Raw genomic sequence first — 14,078 nt, forward strand, 5'->3', positions numbered from 1 at the left:
AACATTTCATTAGAATACCGAGTGAAGTGCGCATTTATACACGGCGTGTGTGTAAATTGTGCGTATGTGGGCCGTGAGCCAGGCTTTTATGTATGGCCGTCGCTTGGAACAGAACACACTTGAGGTGAAACTATTTCGACCTGCTCAACAGCTTCCAACTGTCTACCTGTACCTGTGCCTCCCAAAACCAAAACCAAAACCAGATAGTCTCTAGAAGAGACCAAGAAACCATTCGAACCTTTATAATTTATTTATCTTTATCTTGAATTACGCCATGGGAGTATTGACCACCAGAGTAAGTCCGAAATTTCAGCATATTCACGTCTGGCAATGGCAAACAATGGAGTAAAATTCTGAATTTCATGTGATTGAAAACCAAGAGTTTCCAATCGCACAATTAATAATAGAGAAAAAACCCAGCACAAAATAAATAAATAAATAAAAATAACAGCAAAATAAAGAACAGCCACGGCCACTGCCGACTGGCGAAGGGTCAAAAGCATTACTCAAAAGCCACGCATACCCATACCAACAGGCCCGATCGGGCCAAGAGTATTGACGGTATTGAGTGACGGCAAGAGCCGAGAATAAGCCTCGGATAGCCCAAGACGGATGAGCAGACGATGCGTATTAGCGACTACCAAATATTTAGTAACATCCACCCGGGCACAAGTAAACAAATAAAGAGTGGATCTTAAAATAGGCCTTACGGAATCGACGGCAATACATCTCGGGGCACTTACAGGAGCTGGACCTGGGGTGACCCACTAGTACATTCCATGCAGGAATACCGTTTTAATTGAACGGACCCTAATACCCAGATTTGGCTTTGATTAGAGCCAAGCACGAATTCTTCTGCGCGAAATGCCCGAAATCTCCGGGGATAGGAAAAGAAAACCACCGAGACCCAGCCGTCGATAGACGAATATTCACGCAAAACAAAAGAGAACCGGTTTACCTGTATTCTTAAATATTCTATTTGATGTTGCCAAATGACAAGATAATCCAAAGTAATCAATCAAAATTATTTTAATTTATTAAGCCACAATAAAGTCGTGCCCGGTCCGCAATTGCCACGTTCTTGGGCCAGCCGAAGACTCGCAAGAATGCTCCCTACCGAAGCCCGGCCCTGGTGGACCCGACTATCAAGATTGGTTTATATCCACTCATATGTGAATATAATGTGTATTCACTAAGTTTACACGAATAGCTTGTCGATTCATAATTCGATAGCAGGAATTTAGTAGTTTGGCAGACATTCCGCGAAGAAGGTTTTTATGATGGACGAATTCACCGAGGATTACTAAACTGGTTTTAAAAAATAATATTAATCTTTAAATGTTAAGTTTTTGTTAACACTTCAAACTTACAATTATCCTGGCATTTATTTTCTATCTAACACTTTGAAACACTCAAAACTTAGCTTAACGTTTAATACGCCTATATAACGAGTAAATAATTTCATGAGCTTAAGACCTTTTCTCGAAAGCATTTTAAATTGCCGACAAGTCAATTAAAAAAATTACATTCCGGCAAAGAACCTTAAATTTTACAAAGTTAGAAAATTATTAAATCCCTAAATATCTCTTCCCGCCACCAAAACCTGGCTTAGAACACGAGCCAGCGGTTGTATCTTCGAATTTCTAATGAATCACCTATAACTCGACGTCGTCCACTAATAAATACTGCTCAGAGATAAATTACTGAGCCGCCATTTGAATGTGTAAGCAATATGAATTAGTTGATTAAAGCGATGCGAACGAGGAGAAATAGAGCGTATGAGCATGGGCATTCATAGACCGCCTTGTTTGGTCCACTTGGAGGAGAGGAGTTCCTTATTTGGACCACAATGAAGGCCGAACCTCGCTGAAGACCTCGCCGCACTCCAGGCACACACTTACACAATCGAATAAACATGTTCGATTTCTGAAAACCTCAACGTTTTGTGTCAAATTACTGTCATTCTTTTTCCGCAATCCCCGGACAATGCTGAAGTAAGGAGCAGGTAAATGGGAGCAGGCCTAATGCGATGCATTCGGCCTAATCGAACGGCTCTGCTGGGCCGGCAGTTGTGCAAATTTAAGGAATCAATAACCGCAGTTATGGACACCTAATGTGTGTAACCCCACCGGATCGGCCTTATCGCGTGCATCTTCTATTGACACTGCATCCTGTGAGTCCTGGGAATTCAAAGGCCGCGCGACTGGGCAGGATGTCAAATGGCTTGTGTGATATCATTCACTAAGCCGAGCTTCCGACCTCATTATGCGAGTCCTTTATGCTCCCCAGATTTAAATGTGCTTCCCACAAGATTTCAAATCGCTGGTAATCACAGTGAGACCTCCAGAGCGGCGCTTCACATAATATCCATATCCATAGCTCCTTCCCCGACCGACCGACCTCTAACGGTAGCGACTGCGAAGCGAAGCCGGCGTCGCTGGCTGAAAAAACCTTTTCGCCTTTTTGGCACACTGACGAGAGACTAGTTCTCATTTCGCGTTCGTAGCTCGTAGACTGCTGATGCTGCCGTCGGTCCGGAAAAAGCGCGTATCGGTCCTCTAAATATACCCACTCGACTTACATCACGTGCGAGTGGAATCCGTGTGATATAGGCATAGTTCCGGAACTTGTCGATAATCCACCCCGAATCGGAAGGCCCCAATCAAAATGTGTGCATAAAGTTTCTGCGGATTTAAATATGATAACATGACTTTAGCGTATGTGGATATGCCAGCTGTAATTCAGGTTCAGGTATATTTTGAGCTTGAGAGCGCGCTGGGACTACATTTAAGAAATGATTGAGAGTGTGTCGAATTACCGGGCGCTAAAAACCCATTTGACCTCTGAAGAATATGTGTTTTAGAGAACGTTGGTGGTTTTTTCTAAAGTGCTTAGGTTGTTTTAATCGGCATTCATTAGGCATCGTTGTTTTAAATATCTTGTGGAACTTAACCGTAATCTTGATTTCTCCCACTTAAAGCTCGAGTAATCTTCTGTGACTGATTAATTAAAGAAAGTAAAAAACACCGCTCTTGAAAAACTTTTAAGAGATCTTTAAGTGTTCCATTCAGAAATCTTGATTAAATGGAGTCGTTTTATTATATCGCAGTTCAATACCTGAATACAATGTTAATAAAAAGTCTTATTGCCACATTGACAACTAGTGTTCTGTATGTTTTGAACGTTAAACACATTAAAGTTTAAACAAATTTATTTGACATTTCTTACGCATCAAAGATATCTCTTCCAACCAAAGGCGATTGGAATTTATATTTATGGCCGTAAGACTTGGAGCCGAATTGCACACAGTTGTGTGTGATACCCCTTGCTAAGAACAAAATTTAATGTTGTTCAAAGTAACATTTCAAAAAAATTATGATGCAGTTAATGTTAGAATGCTATTTAAGCACCGTTTAACATAACAAAAATTAGTTTTGTTCAATTACTTGATACCCACAATTCTAATTTCTGACAGGTCGTGAATTTAACGTGACAAAATCAACATAAAAAGTACAATAAAGTAAAGCTTTTAATGTGAAGCACATGTTATATATTTATCTACACGAGAGCAGAACCAAGAATCTCCGTTTACCGCCGGGTATTTCACTTGCAACAAAAAAAATAACTTACATTGATAACTTTCCAAGTAGATATAAATCCTAAAAAGTGTTCCAAGCAGCAGTAACTTACACTTGTGTGTCTTCCGCAGGAACGCCTCAGTGGTCATGGGAGTCTAGGGCTGTCCAGCGGCAGTGCGGCGTACACAACGCATTCCGGCGGACACACGGGGCGCAGCGGACCGGCCACGGGACACAGTGGGCACAGTAGCACCCATGGCTCGGCGGCCACCATGCACCACCAATCGCTGCAGTCCGACTTCCAGCCGCCGTACTTTCCGCCCCCCTTCCACCACTCCACCCAGAGTCCCCCCCAGCAACAGGTAAGCTTTCCACTCCGAGGGCCGCCCCTGATTACCCCAAGCGTTATCTAGATATCCGGCTACTTGCAGAACCACGGGGCCCTCGAGTACTTGGGCACGGACCCGTACGGCCAGCCCCTCTCCTCGCTGCACCATGCCCCACTGCACCACTACAACCAGCTGGCGGGTCTGCGGTCGACGCAGGACCAACTGGGGATCCACAGGACCCACAGAGAGGCTGAGCTGCAGGGACATGTTGTAAGTAGATCATATTAATTTTTTCAATAACTTGATTTGAAAATTGTGCCAATGTAATGGACGCCTTATCAATTTTGAATATGTATTCCTGATCCTAAGTCAAATCATCTTATATATTTGAACCCACCGTTATTTAGAAACTAAATCGGATGTACTTCGGTGTTTTTTAATATTGCACCTATCTTAATCTCTATGAGCCGTGATGGTTTTATCGCAAAAAGGGCATATAAATGCCATTTATTAAATTTAATACCCCACATCCTCCTAACTTCCATTTATAATATAGGTTTATTACACATTTTGACTGTAAAGACTCAGATAAATATAGTAATTTCGTTAAAGTTAAGCGATTGACGGCGAATTACTATGAGCACTAACGAGAAGGCAATTCAGCCCAGGACTCAATCTTTTCATCCGTTTAAGAATTTGCGTCTTGTTCCACATTATTCTTGCATATTTTGCTAAATTCTTGGCTTCGAAGGCCACGAAACGTTTGGGGGTGGAAACTTCCCCATTCTGGGAAAGTTGTCGAAGTTATTTTTGAACGGATTCCATTCGAGTGCATTAAAAAAACATCCTCCGGAAAATGTAAAAAATGTTCTTGGGACTTCGCAAGAAAGTCTTGCGAACAACGATGAAATTCCTAGCTCAGCCTTAGCCCGCCGAGAGGTCTGTTCCCCACTCGATTTCATTCCATGGCAAGTGGTGCAGTGAAACGCAGCCCGGATGCCCCGAAAAGGCGTATCCTCGCAGGCTCTGTGCGCATCTGTCCGCCCAAAGGACTCTCACACAGACGCGGCGCACACAAGCTCGGCGAGAGTGTGTGTGCGGCTTCCAGCCGGTCTGCATACATTAGCGGCAAGGACCTCGGATTGGCTATGCGGCGACTTCAACCCCTTGGCGAAACCGAAGCGCCGATGTATTAATAATCTCGCAACTATTGGCATCGTTTTTACCATGCCCGCTGAAATAACACTGAGCTGCAAAAAATATGTTTTCGATTGAGTTGTGCCGTACGAAAGTATAGCTAATTACGTTTCACGCAGTTGTGCAAGCCTACAAAATAAGATACTGGTCATTTAAACCGATTGTTTCGATTAAAACTTGATAAATAAATAAAAGAAGCAATAGAATGCAATGCAATGCCATTTCCAATTTTGATTATCAGATATAACCAACATAATTAGAAAGTAGAATTAGTTCAAGGAGCCGGTAATCTAACCTTGATTAAGTTACAAAATGTCTTTATCAAAATCGAAATATACAAACGGAAACAATCATGTTATTTTCGAAAATAATATAGATTTTTCAACGTTTCCTATTCAAATTGTGCACAAGATATCATATTTGTTTGTTAACCCATGCCAAAACGCCCATTCGTCATTATTTTTATTTACCTCTTAATTAATCTTGAAAACATTTGCAGACCCAACTGTCACATGGATTCCCGTACACGGATCGGAGAAGTGATTACGGTAGTGCAATATCGGCGGGAGCTGCCCACGGAACCAGACTTGGCCATGAGCACGAGTCCCTGGCGTTGCACCAAGCCCTTCAAAACGCGGTCGATGATGTCCAAGCTCCTGCCCTCGACGACAATGTGGCGTTTATGTCGGACTTGCCGCTTATAAAGAGTAAGTTCATAAACCACGTATCATGCTCTCATGTTTTAAAGTAAGGATAACCCTAAGATATCAAAACTAACGGCAGAACGGAACTAACTTTAAGAAAAATATGACTGCTTCCATGGATTTACAAAATCGGAGAAAAACTATAGAGCAATTAAAGAACTTTGTCAAGACTCTGCACATGAAAAACCACCCTTTGATCAGCGTTTGCTTAAAATGAGAAATAAAAGGTCCATTAATGGGGAGGGTATATATTTTTAGTAAACAGAATACAATTGTAACTTCTAAAGCATATGTTCACATTTTAGATGATTAAAAAAGTAATAAGTTCGTTGGTTTACGCTTTTGTGTTGAAGACAATAAATGACACCAACTATTTTGATTGCCAAGTTTAGATACCTTCAATTTATTTGAATATAATTATCTTAGTTAGTTCTGGCGTTCAACAGAACATATATACATTTCATATAGGAAATAAAAATAAGTACATTCACCGCAATTCTATATAACTTTGTCAAGGAAATCGTCTAACCGTAGACTTAAAGATATTGATAGCTAACTAACGCAGACATTTGGTGGCATTTCTGAAGGTGTACCTATTATTCATAATCATACTTGCAAGTTAAGTTCCACTCCATGTTGCGTGTGAGGCGGAACCTCGAACACGCCTAGAAAACAATGCAAGGACCTACCCTCCAAAACTGTGAGTTTGTGTGCATTGTGAAACTGAATCTTGCCCTTCTAATTGGCAGGATTCGGGTAAAATGATCCCCACGTCCTGCGTTCACACTTTGCTCTGTCAGAACAATAACAACAATAGCAATAATAATATATTTTACTCCCCGTGAACAATATGGTGTACATACTCATGGAGTCTGAACTTGGTGTTGCGTTTACTTGCAGGCATGAAAAGCGGAAAGGAAGCCGGGAACATTGGATCGGGTTCGCCCAGCGAGGTATTCTGTGCAGTCCCTGGTCGCCTCAGCCTCCTATCGAGCACCTCGAAATACAAGGTCACCATAGCCGAAGTGCAGCGACGCCTGTCGCCCCCAGAGTGCTTAAACGCCTCCCTACTGGGCGGAGTGCTCCGAAGGTGCGTTCCTACAGGATCCTCCTTTTACTGGCGCCTTGACTAAATACCCTATTCTTTTCAGGGCTAAGAGCAAGAACGGAGGTCGCCTGCTGCGGGAGAAGCTAGAGAAGATCGGCCTAAACTTGCCGGCCGGTAGGCGAAAAGCGGCCAACGTGACGCTCCTGACATCCTTGGTCGAGGGGGAGGCAACGCACCTGGCCAAGGACTTTCATTTCGTGTGCGAAACCGAATTCCCCGCCAGGCAGCTGGCCGAGTACATAGTGCGCCACCAAACGGAGCCGCAGGATTCGTACCGACGGAAAGAGCTCATTCTTCACTCCCAGCAGGTAAGGTCTTAAGAAAATGGATACTCCATCCAAGCCTGAACCAAACCGAATTGCTCAAAAAACAAGATCTTTTTCTCAATGTAATGTTAATTCTTCGCACAAAAATTCATACAAACTCGGACTTACACATCCGAAAAATTCATAGGAGTAGGCAGTTCTGTTTTCTCGTTAAAAAAATTGTCCTGAAATATTAGAAAACAATAAAGAACGCTATAGTCAAGTACCTTGACTATCAGATACCCGTTACTCAGCCTAATGGACCAAAAGGGAGATGGTGATATGCAAGCAGCAAAGCAAGATTGTCATGCGATACCTACCCGCGATCTCAATATATGACTATGTGGGCGGCAGACAGATTTCAGCGTTATGGGCGTTAGAGTGGATGTGCCAAACTTTTTTTTGGTCAAACGATAGATACTGACGAGACTAATACATTTCAGTTAAAAAATTTTTTCTAGCATGAAAATTGCGGGCGCATTAGGTTTGGGCGGTTTGTGGGCGTTAGAGTGGGCGTGGCATATTCGCTTAAGAAACTCACAATTCTCTATCTTTGATAGTTTCCGAGATATCCGCGTTCATACTTATGATTTTTTAAAGATTATGAGCGGCTTGTGGGCCGTACAGTGGGCGTGGTAAACCTTTTTTTGAGGTCAACCGATAGGTATTGATATTCTATCATTAAAATTGTCACAGTTTTGGGCGGTTTGTGGGCGTTAGGGTGGACGTGGCACCCTGACGAATCAAACTAGCACTGCGCAAGAAGCTCAGGAATATACATGTCAAGTCCCAACATTCTAGCTTTTGTAGTTTTCGAGATCTCATCGTTCTTACGGACGAACAGACAGACGGACAGACGCACATGGCTAGATCGACTCGCTAGTGATCCTCATAAAGAATATATATACTTTATGGGGTCGGAAACTCTTACACCTAACTGTTGCATACTTTCTGACGAATCCAGTATACCCTTTTTTAACGAGTAACTGGTATAAACATTACATTGAGAGATCGCCTCTTAGACCGAGTTTTAGCTTACTAGGTAGGAAAGAAGGATGGGTCTTGATTTGGTTTATAAGAACAAGGTTTAGAAATGTGCAACGAACTGTTTTTGTTGGTCTGCATGCTACGAGATTTGTGCGACACAATCTACCGCCCAATAGATCTGTGAGAAAGCACAGAATTCAAGGGATTCCAGTGGGTCGCCTTATTACGGCGGATTGGGTGGTTCGGTTGGGCTCGATATCGCCACGCGTTGACTCCTGTAGCTGTCAGTCCTTGCTCGTCGATGAGTGCGGGCTTAGGGAAGCTTCAGCGTTCTCAGACTATGGTGAACAGGTGCCGCGATATCCAGTGCAACGCTTTTCCATACAATGAACGCCTGTCCCTTGCTCTGTTCTGGACGATCCCACTAGAATTTCGCTCAGTTCGGGATGAGAGTCAAGGCTTACGCCAGCAGTTCACCAGCGAACGTTCCACCCTAGCCTCACCCTATTGCTGTCCGCAATATCAATTTAAATAGTATTTGTCAAAGTCAAATTATGTCTTCGCAGCGATATAAATATTTATTTATAATAATCATATATTAAATTTTAAATTTACAGATTACAAAAGAGCTTATGCAGATCTTAAGCCAAGATCGAACGACTCACTTCGGCACGAGATCACAGCACTTGTTGGAACCGTCGATGCAACGCCACTTAACACATTTCTCCTTGATAACGCACGGATTCGGATCGCCCGCAATTATGGCTGTTCTGCATGCTTTCCAGGTACTACACGAATTTGAGGTTCTCTGAAGACCAGCCACTACTACTACTATTATTTCTTTGATTGCAGACATTTTTGAATGAATCATTAAACTATTTGGAAAAGCTGTATCCTTCAAACGGTGGCGGGATGGTTTCGTCATCGTTGGATAAAAGTAAAATTGACAACGAAAAAAAATGATAGGCTATGTTGTATATTGCCACAGATTAAAGCAAGCCGTAATTTAAGATTAACTTTCCATACATTAGGTACAACGTCGATAAAATAATAAAATTCCTGTAAATTAATTTATTTAGTTAAGTGTAAATTATTGGACATTTTGTATATCTATAACTGTAATTTGAATGTACAATATTCAAATATATTAAATACGTATAATTTATTTAACTTAGAAAAATACATCGACTTTTTGTCAAAAGCACAAAGCTTTTTACAACTAATTCAAAAAAAATCTTTACAAATACATTTATTTGTATGTAGAAACGATTGAAATGCTCTCATTTTTAATTTTTTAAGTAACTTACAATTTAAAGATTTTAAAATTATACAAATGAATAAAATGTGTTTTTAAAACTAAACTAAATATTTTTAAACTACAATCTGTTCCGATTTTCTCAGAATCATACTCAAAAAAGGATGTGTGTACGCGTAAGTAGATGTAACTTTGTGTTTAAAAGAAGTAGCGATTCATTAATAAAGCTTCACGTTCAAAATGGTAGGGTTGGTACACATAATACATTAGCTTGATTTATGTTAATTCCTCTTGGTCTTAATGATTTGAGAATAAAAATCTAAAAACAGGTAATGCCTTAGCGATTCTGCCCTTTGACAGCATGGCTAACAGCATTGCCATTTTTATAAAGATCATTTCCTCTAACAGTTGTAAGACTTTTTACTGAAGAAAGTATTTATTTACAAAATAAATCGACGTTTTATGAATAAAACAAATAATATAATAACAAGTAAGCTTAAACTAATCATAAATATAATTGGAGTTCTTAAACTATCGGCTACTTGGCTTCCTGTGAAATAGTCATTATTTTGGGACAATTTAGTTATCTCTGCATCCAACAAGTTAATCAAATTGATCTCATATTCTGAAAAAAAATAGAAGACAAATTTAAAACCGTTCAACGGAAACTTTTTATATATATATTTACCTTCACTTTCCCTTGTAACTATGTCTAAAATAGAAGATTTCCTCTGTTTAACAGGTTCCCTTTTCGATGCGTTTAGCAAGTGAAAATGTTCACAAATATTCGTTTGGGAACGTGATTTAAAATTGCCACTTGATATCCTAAGAGGTAAAGGGGCTCTTTTTAGTTTGTGAAATTCCGTTATACGATTCAGATTCTGCAGTAAGCTAGACTTGTGTGAGTTTATCGCAAAATCTAAGAATGTAATTAACAGCCAGTAGCAAGCTTTCTCTAGATGCGTCGAGTCCAGACAGTTAGAGTCCCCATAAACTGCGATTCGTCCTTCACTGTTAGTTTGGTAGGTTTTGACTTGGCCCAAACTTATACTTTGTTCCTTTTTTCGTAGTAGCAAGTTTCTGTTCTTAAATGTTGAGAAATCTGTGGGTATAGCTTCAACTAATTCACTCTCTGCATTGCTTATGATTTCCTCATTGCTTTCAATACTATTCGCCTTGGTTTGAAACATTCCAAAAATAGGTACATCTACCTTAGCCTCTTTGGTGGGCGTCTTAGAATTTATTATCTGGAAAATAAAAATCTATATTTCCCGTGAATAAAATAATTGTAAAGTAAATATACCGAAAGTCCTTGATCATTTAGCTTCGTTCCTACTAAAATATCTCCTGGGTTCATTGGAAATTTGATAATTGGGGCACCACTAGCATAGTACATTGAATGGTCTCCCAATTTGAAGTGGCCCTCTCCGACAAAATCTCCAAAAGCAATTCCAAATGGTTTCAACAAATCGTTTAAGGCTGGAATATTAGCGCCGCCAGTGTCAGGTGTCCACCATTGTCGTGTGTTTTCGTCAAAGAATTTGATTTTTTTCATCACCGTGGTATTATACCAATCACCGAATACAACGACATTCAGGCCTTTATTATAAACATTTTCTTTTAGAGCGTTTATTTCATCGTCGCCAAACTCTTTTTCAGGGTCGACAATCAACAAAGCGCCATAGTCCGAAGCGTTAAAACAAGTGAAGGGTTCTCGCAAAACATCAATATAATATCCAATATTTCGTAAATGTGTATACATGTCCTTAAAGTTTGTGTGTATATGGTCTGCCCTCCAGTCCAAAGGATCCAATTTTACTTTAAGATCATCTCGTGGTATATAGCGGGGCGGATAACGCAAGCTATGGTACTGGTCCCATAATATCCTTTTGTTTCGCGGAGGTTTTTGTGTTACTTTTATTGTTAGTGGAAACTCGACTTCTGTTACATGAGTTTCGTTGTTTGACTCTTTAAAACTTTCTACAACTAATGTGACACTACCTTTACAGACCCCTTCAAAGTATTCTCCATCTTTTTTAACAGCTAATAAAAAAAGAATATACATTTTATTAATGACAAACAAAGTCTTTATACTCTTGCAGGTTACGTGATTAAAGCTGACCAAAAAAGTTTAAGTACAAAATATTAAATATAAAACAGCGAAATATTATCAAATATTGTGAAAAACATCACGAACAATTTTTTAACGTGATCCGCGAACACAAATTTTAGAACGGTTAAAGGTCGAAAAATATTGGAAAATGAATTATGCTTTATCTTTTTATCATATTGGATCTACATATATTTATAGATAAAATAGAGGGTCAAGTTTATTTTTAATATATCAGAGTTGTAAATTAATTTTTAAAAAATAATTGGTCGATTGTACTAGCATTTTGCAAGGAAACCCAAGTAAAAAATTTTAGTATAATTTTAAATTTTAAGTAATCATGGTGATATTAGACAATTTAAAATCGAAACAATGCCACAATGAACGAGGAAAACCGAGGAATCGATCGCCTACGGAACACTGTATATGAACTTCTCCTTTCTTGTGTTTAGATGGGTCGATATGTTATTTTTATGGTATAGGTTTTTTTAAACATATACTTAACTTACCAATAAAAACTGCCATCCATCCGGTCCACGGCCAAAGTATGGGAGAGACTTGTGTTGATATTTGAAGAAGTTGCCCATGATTTTCGTAATCAGGAATCCATTTGGGGGTGCCAAGAATTTGACTGGTAACCGAAATGCCATTGAGTATGGTCACGTTTGCAATAACCACGGAGCTTCCATAGTACAAGGGTTGAGAGCTATAAGGCCACATATAGTTTAAAGTAAAATCGAGGTATGATGGGACAAGGGTTATCTTCGGTTTATAAGATAGCAGCAGCTGCATACTTTTCAACAGATTCAGTTTTCCAGCTCCCTGCTCAAACATGTTATATTGCGGAAGCTTCTCGGCACCTTCAATAAGGACCTGCTTCAAGGAAGCTGGGTTTATCAAATCGATCCTTTTAAATGCACCGCTTATTAGCAGAGCAGCTACTCCTGCAACAACTGGAGAGGAAACTGATGTTCCCGAGAGGCGTCTGCAGCCCTTGCGCACATCACTGCCTTCCACTTGACTTCCGTAAGTGACTATATCGAGTCCCAATCTTCCGTAGCCCGAAGGAAGTTCCCACGTGGTCATTCCTCTGGAACTGAACTTCGCGATTTTATCATCGAACTGAATGCCACCCACGCCAATAACATCGCTTTGGTCGCCGGGATTATTAAGAGTGCCATATAGGGGTCCATCGTTTCCAGCTGCCGATATCATTATCACATTATTGGCAGACAGTTCCAAGACCTTTTCAACGAACGGCGAGTCCATAAAGTCAGGTCCTCCTATGCTGAGGTTAAGTATGTTTATTTTCCTGTATATGGCGTAGTTGAAGGCATCTAGAAACCAGGATGTGTAGGAAACCTGAGGTAGAATTAACGTTAGCTCATTCTGTTAAAAAGATCTACGTTTTACTGACCTGAGAGTTCGTGAAGACTTTAAATATGTATAGATCAGCGTCAGGAGCAAAGCCTAGACATTCTCTCGAGGAGGCGATTACCCCGGCGACGAAGGTGCCATGACTAACTTTGTCGTCAAGAGACTTTTCATTTGTCCAGTTTGTACGTTCCTTTACATTTCGAAAGTGCGGATGGTTCTTAGTTAAACCAGTATCGAATATAGCCACCTTGACCCCTTTGCCGGTAATTCCAAGTTTCCAAAGGACGTTGGCGTGCAGTGCTGAGCAAACTTGTCGATGCCGATCATTGTTCGCGTTCCTGATCCGCGTAACTCCTTGGGGATGGCGGTTTATACTTGTAAAATTTCCATACGGGTTGTAGTTGAGGATCCGTCGAACACTTCGCTGTGGGACTACCGCCTTGACTGACGGGTGAGATTGAATCCTTTCTATAATTAACTTAGCAGATTTTTCATCATCGGTTAGGACTTTCAAGACATCGAAATCGCTGGGATATTGCCAAGCTAAATTTTCACGAGGAATAATTTTCCAGTTTGTTATCTAGAATAGAAAGATACAAATAAAGTAATTTAATTTAAGTATTCTTGGGATTAAAATCCTAAATTCAATACTATTAGTTATATAAAAGCATCTTAAAGATAATAATCAATTAAGATAAATATGTTTACAAATATTTTGTATCTCACGTTTGAACCAAAGAGTTTCGCTTTAATAAAGGATTCTCGGACCGGAGCAAAGTATTTGGAATGGAAATGAACAATAAACTCATTGGGAATGATGGATGTTTTAAAGGCGTCAAGGCCCCAGATTACGCTTATGGTTACTAAAATAGTAAACACATTCATTTAACTTTCTGAGATTGGTTAAATTTAATGAATAAGTTCAACAGGCTTCGTTTATGATGAAAAACAAATAAACAAACCGTAATCAGCTGTTTGATGTTGCTGTACACGGAAATACGGAAAACACCAACGAGTAGAAAATAAAAAATACTAAGAATAGAAATTATTCCCACGGAAATTACGAGTTATTCGAAAAGCGCTGTTTTAACCTAGTACAATATTATAAATTATTTAATTGAGGCACAG

General features: G+C 40.0%; 2 protein-coding genes across 9 annotated transcripts in view; one reads left to right on the forward strand and one right to left on the reverse strand.

Moving 5' to 3' along the window:
- The window catches only part of TfAP-2 (transcription factor AP-2), a 33,335-nt gene extending 23,852 nt beyond the window's left edge, over positions 1 to 9,483 (forward strand). For 2 of the 6 annotated variants that reach the window (XM_036815361.3, XM_065864137.2), the window contains 7 exons: positions 3,710 to 3,940; positions 3,992 to 4,177; positions 5,604 to 5,811; positions 6,709 to 6,898; positions 6,960 to 7,224; positions 8,826 to 8,993; positions 9,061 to 9,483. In XM_036815361.3, coding sequence (XP_036671256.1) covers positions 3,710 to 3,940; positions 3,992 to 4,177; positions 5,604 to 5,811; positions 6,709 to 6,898; positions 6,960 to 7,224; positions 8,826 to 8,993; positions 9,061 to 9,171 — 1,359 coding nt within the window. In that variant the 3' untranslated portion in view covers positions 9,172 to 9,483. Of the gene's footprint in view, positions 1 to 2,511; positions 2,752 to 3,709; positions 3,941 to 3,991; positions 4,178 to 5,603; positions 5,812 to 6,708; positions 6,899 to 6,959; positions 7,225 to 8,825; positions 8,994 to 9,060 lie in introns of those variants that run through there. The other 4 variants (XM_036815359.3, XM_036815362.3, XM_036815358.3 and 1 more) reach the window with 4 other exon arrangements.
- Positions 9,484 to 9,880: 397 nt separating this feature from the next.
- Positions 9,881 to 13,906, reverse strand: S1P (membrane-bound transcription factor site-1 protease). Of its 3 annotated transcripts, XM_017084738.4 has the most exons (6): positions 13,677 to 13,904; positions 12,991 to 13,530; positions 12,083 to 12,935; positions 10,767 to 11,506; positions 10,152 to 10,710; positions 9,881 to 10,088 (listed from the first exon to the last, which is right to left on the reverse strand). In XM_017084738.4, the coding sequence occupies exons 1-6, from the start codon at positions 13,833 to 13,835 to the stop codon at positions 9,904 to 9,906; spliced, it is 3,036 nt and encodes a 1,011-aa protein (XP_016940227.4). In that variant the 5' UTR covers positions 13,836 to 13,904; the 3' UTR covers positions 9,881 to 9,903. The 3 variants fall into 3 exon arrangements, with proteins under 3 accessions (XP_016940227.4, XP_070851815.1, XP_016940228.4); XM_070995714.1 differs by lacking the exons at positions 9,881 to 10,088; positions 10,152 to 10,710; positions 10,767 to 11,506 and adding an exon at positions 11,917 to 12,014 and having other exon boundaries at positions 13,677 to 13,906; XM_017084739.4 differs by lacking the exons at positions 9,881 to 10,088; positions 10,152 to 10,710; positions 10,767 to 11,506 and having other exon boundaries at positions 12,089 to 12,279; positions 12,368 to 12,935; positions 13,677 to 13,906.
- Positions 13,907 to 14,078: the final 172 nt, after the last annotated feature.

The sequence above is a fragment of the Drosophila suzukii genome, chromosome 3 (assembly GCF_043229965.1).
Source record: "Drosophila suzukii chromosome 3, CBGP_Dsuzu_IsoJpt1.0, whole genome shotgun sequence".
NCBI lineage: Eukaryota > Metazoa > Arthropoda > Insecta > Diptera > Drosophilidae > Drosophila > Drosophila suzukii.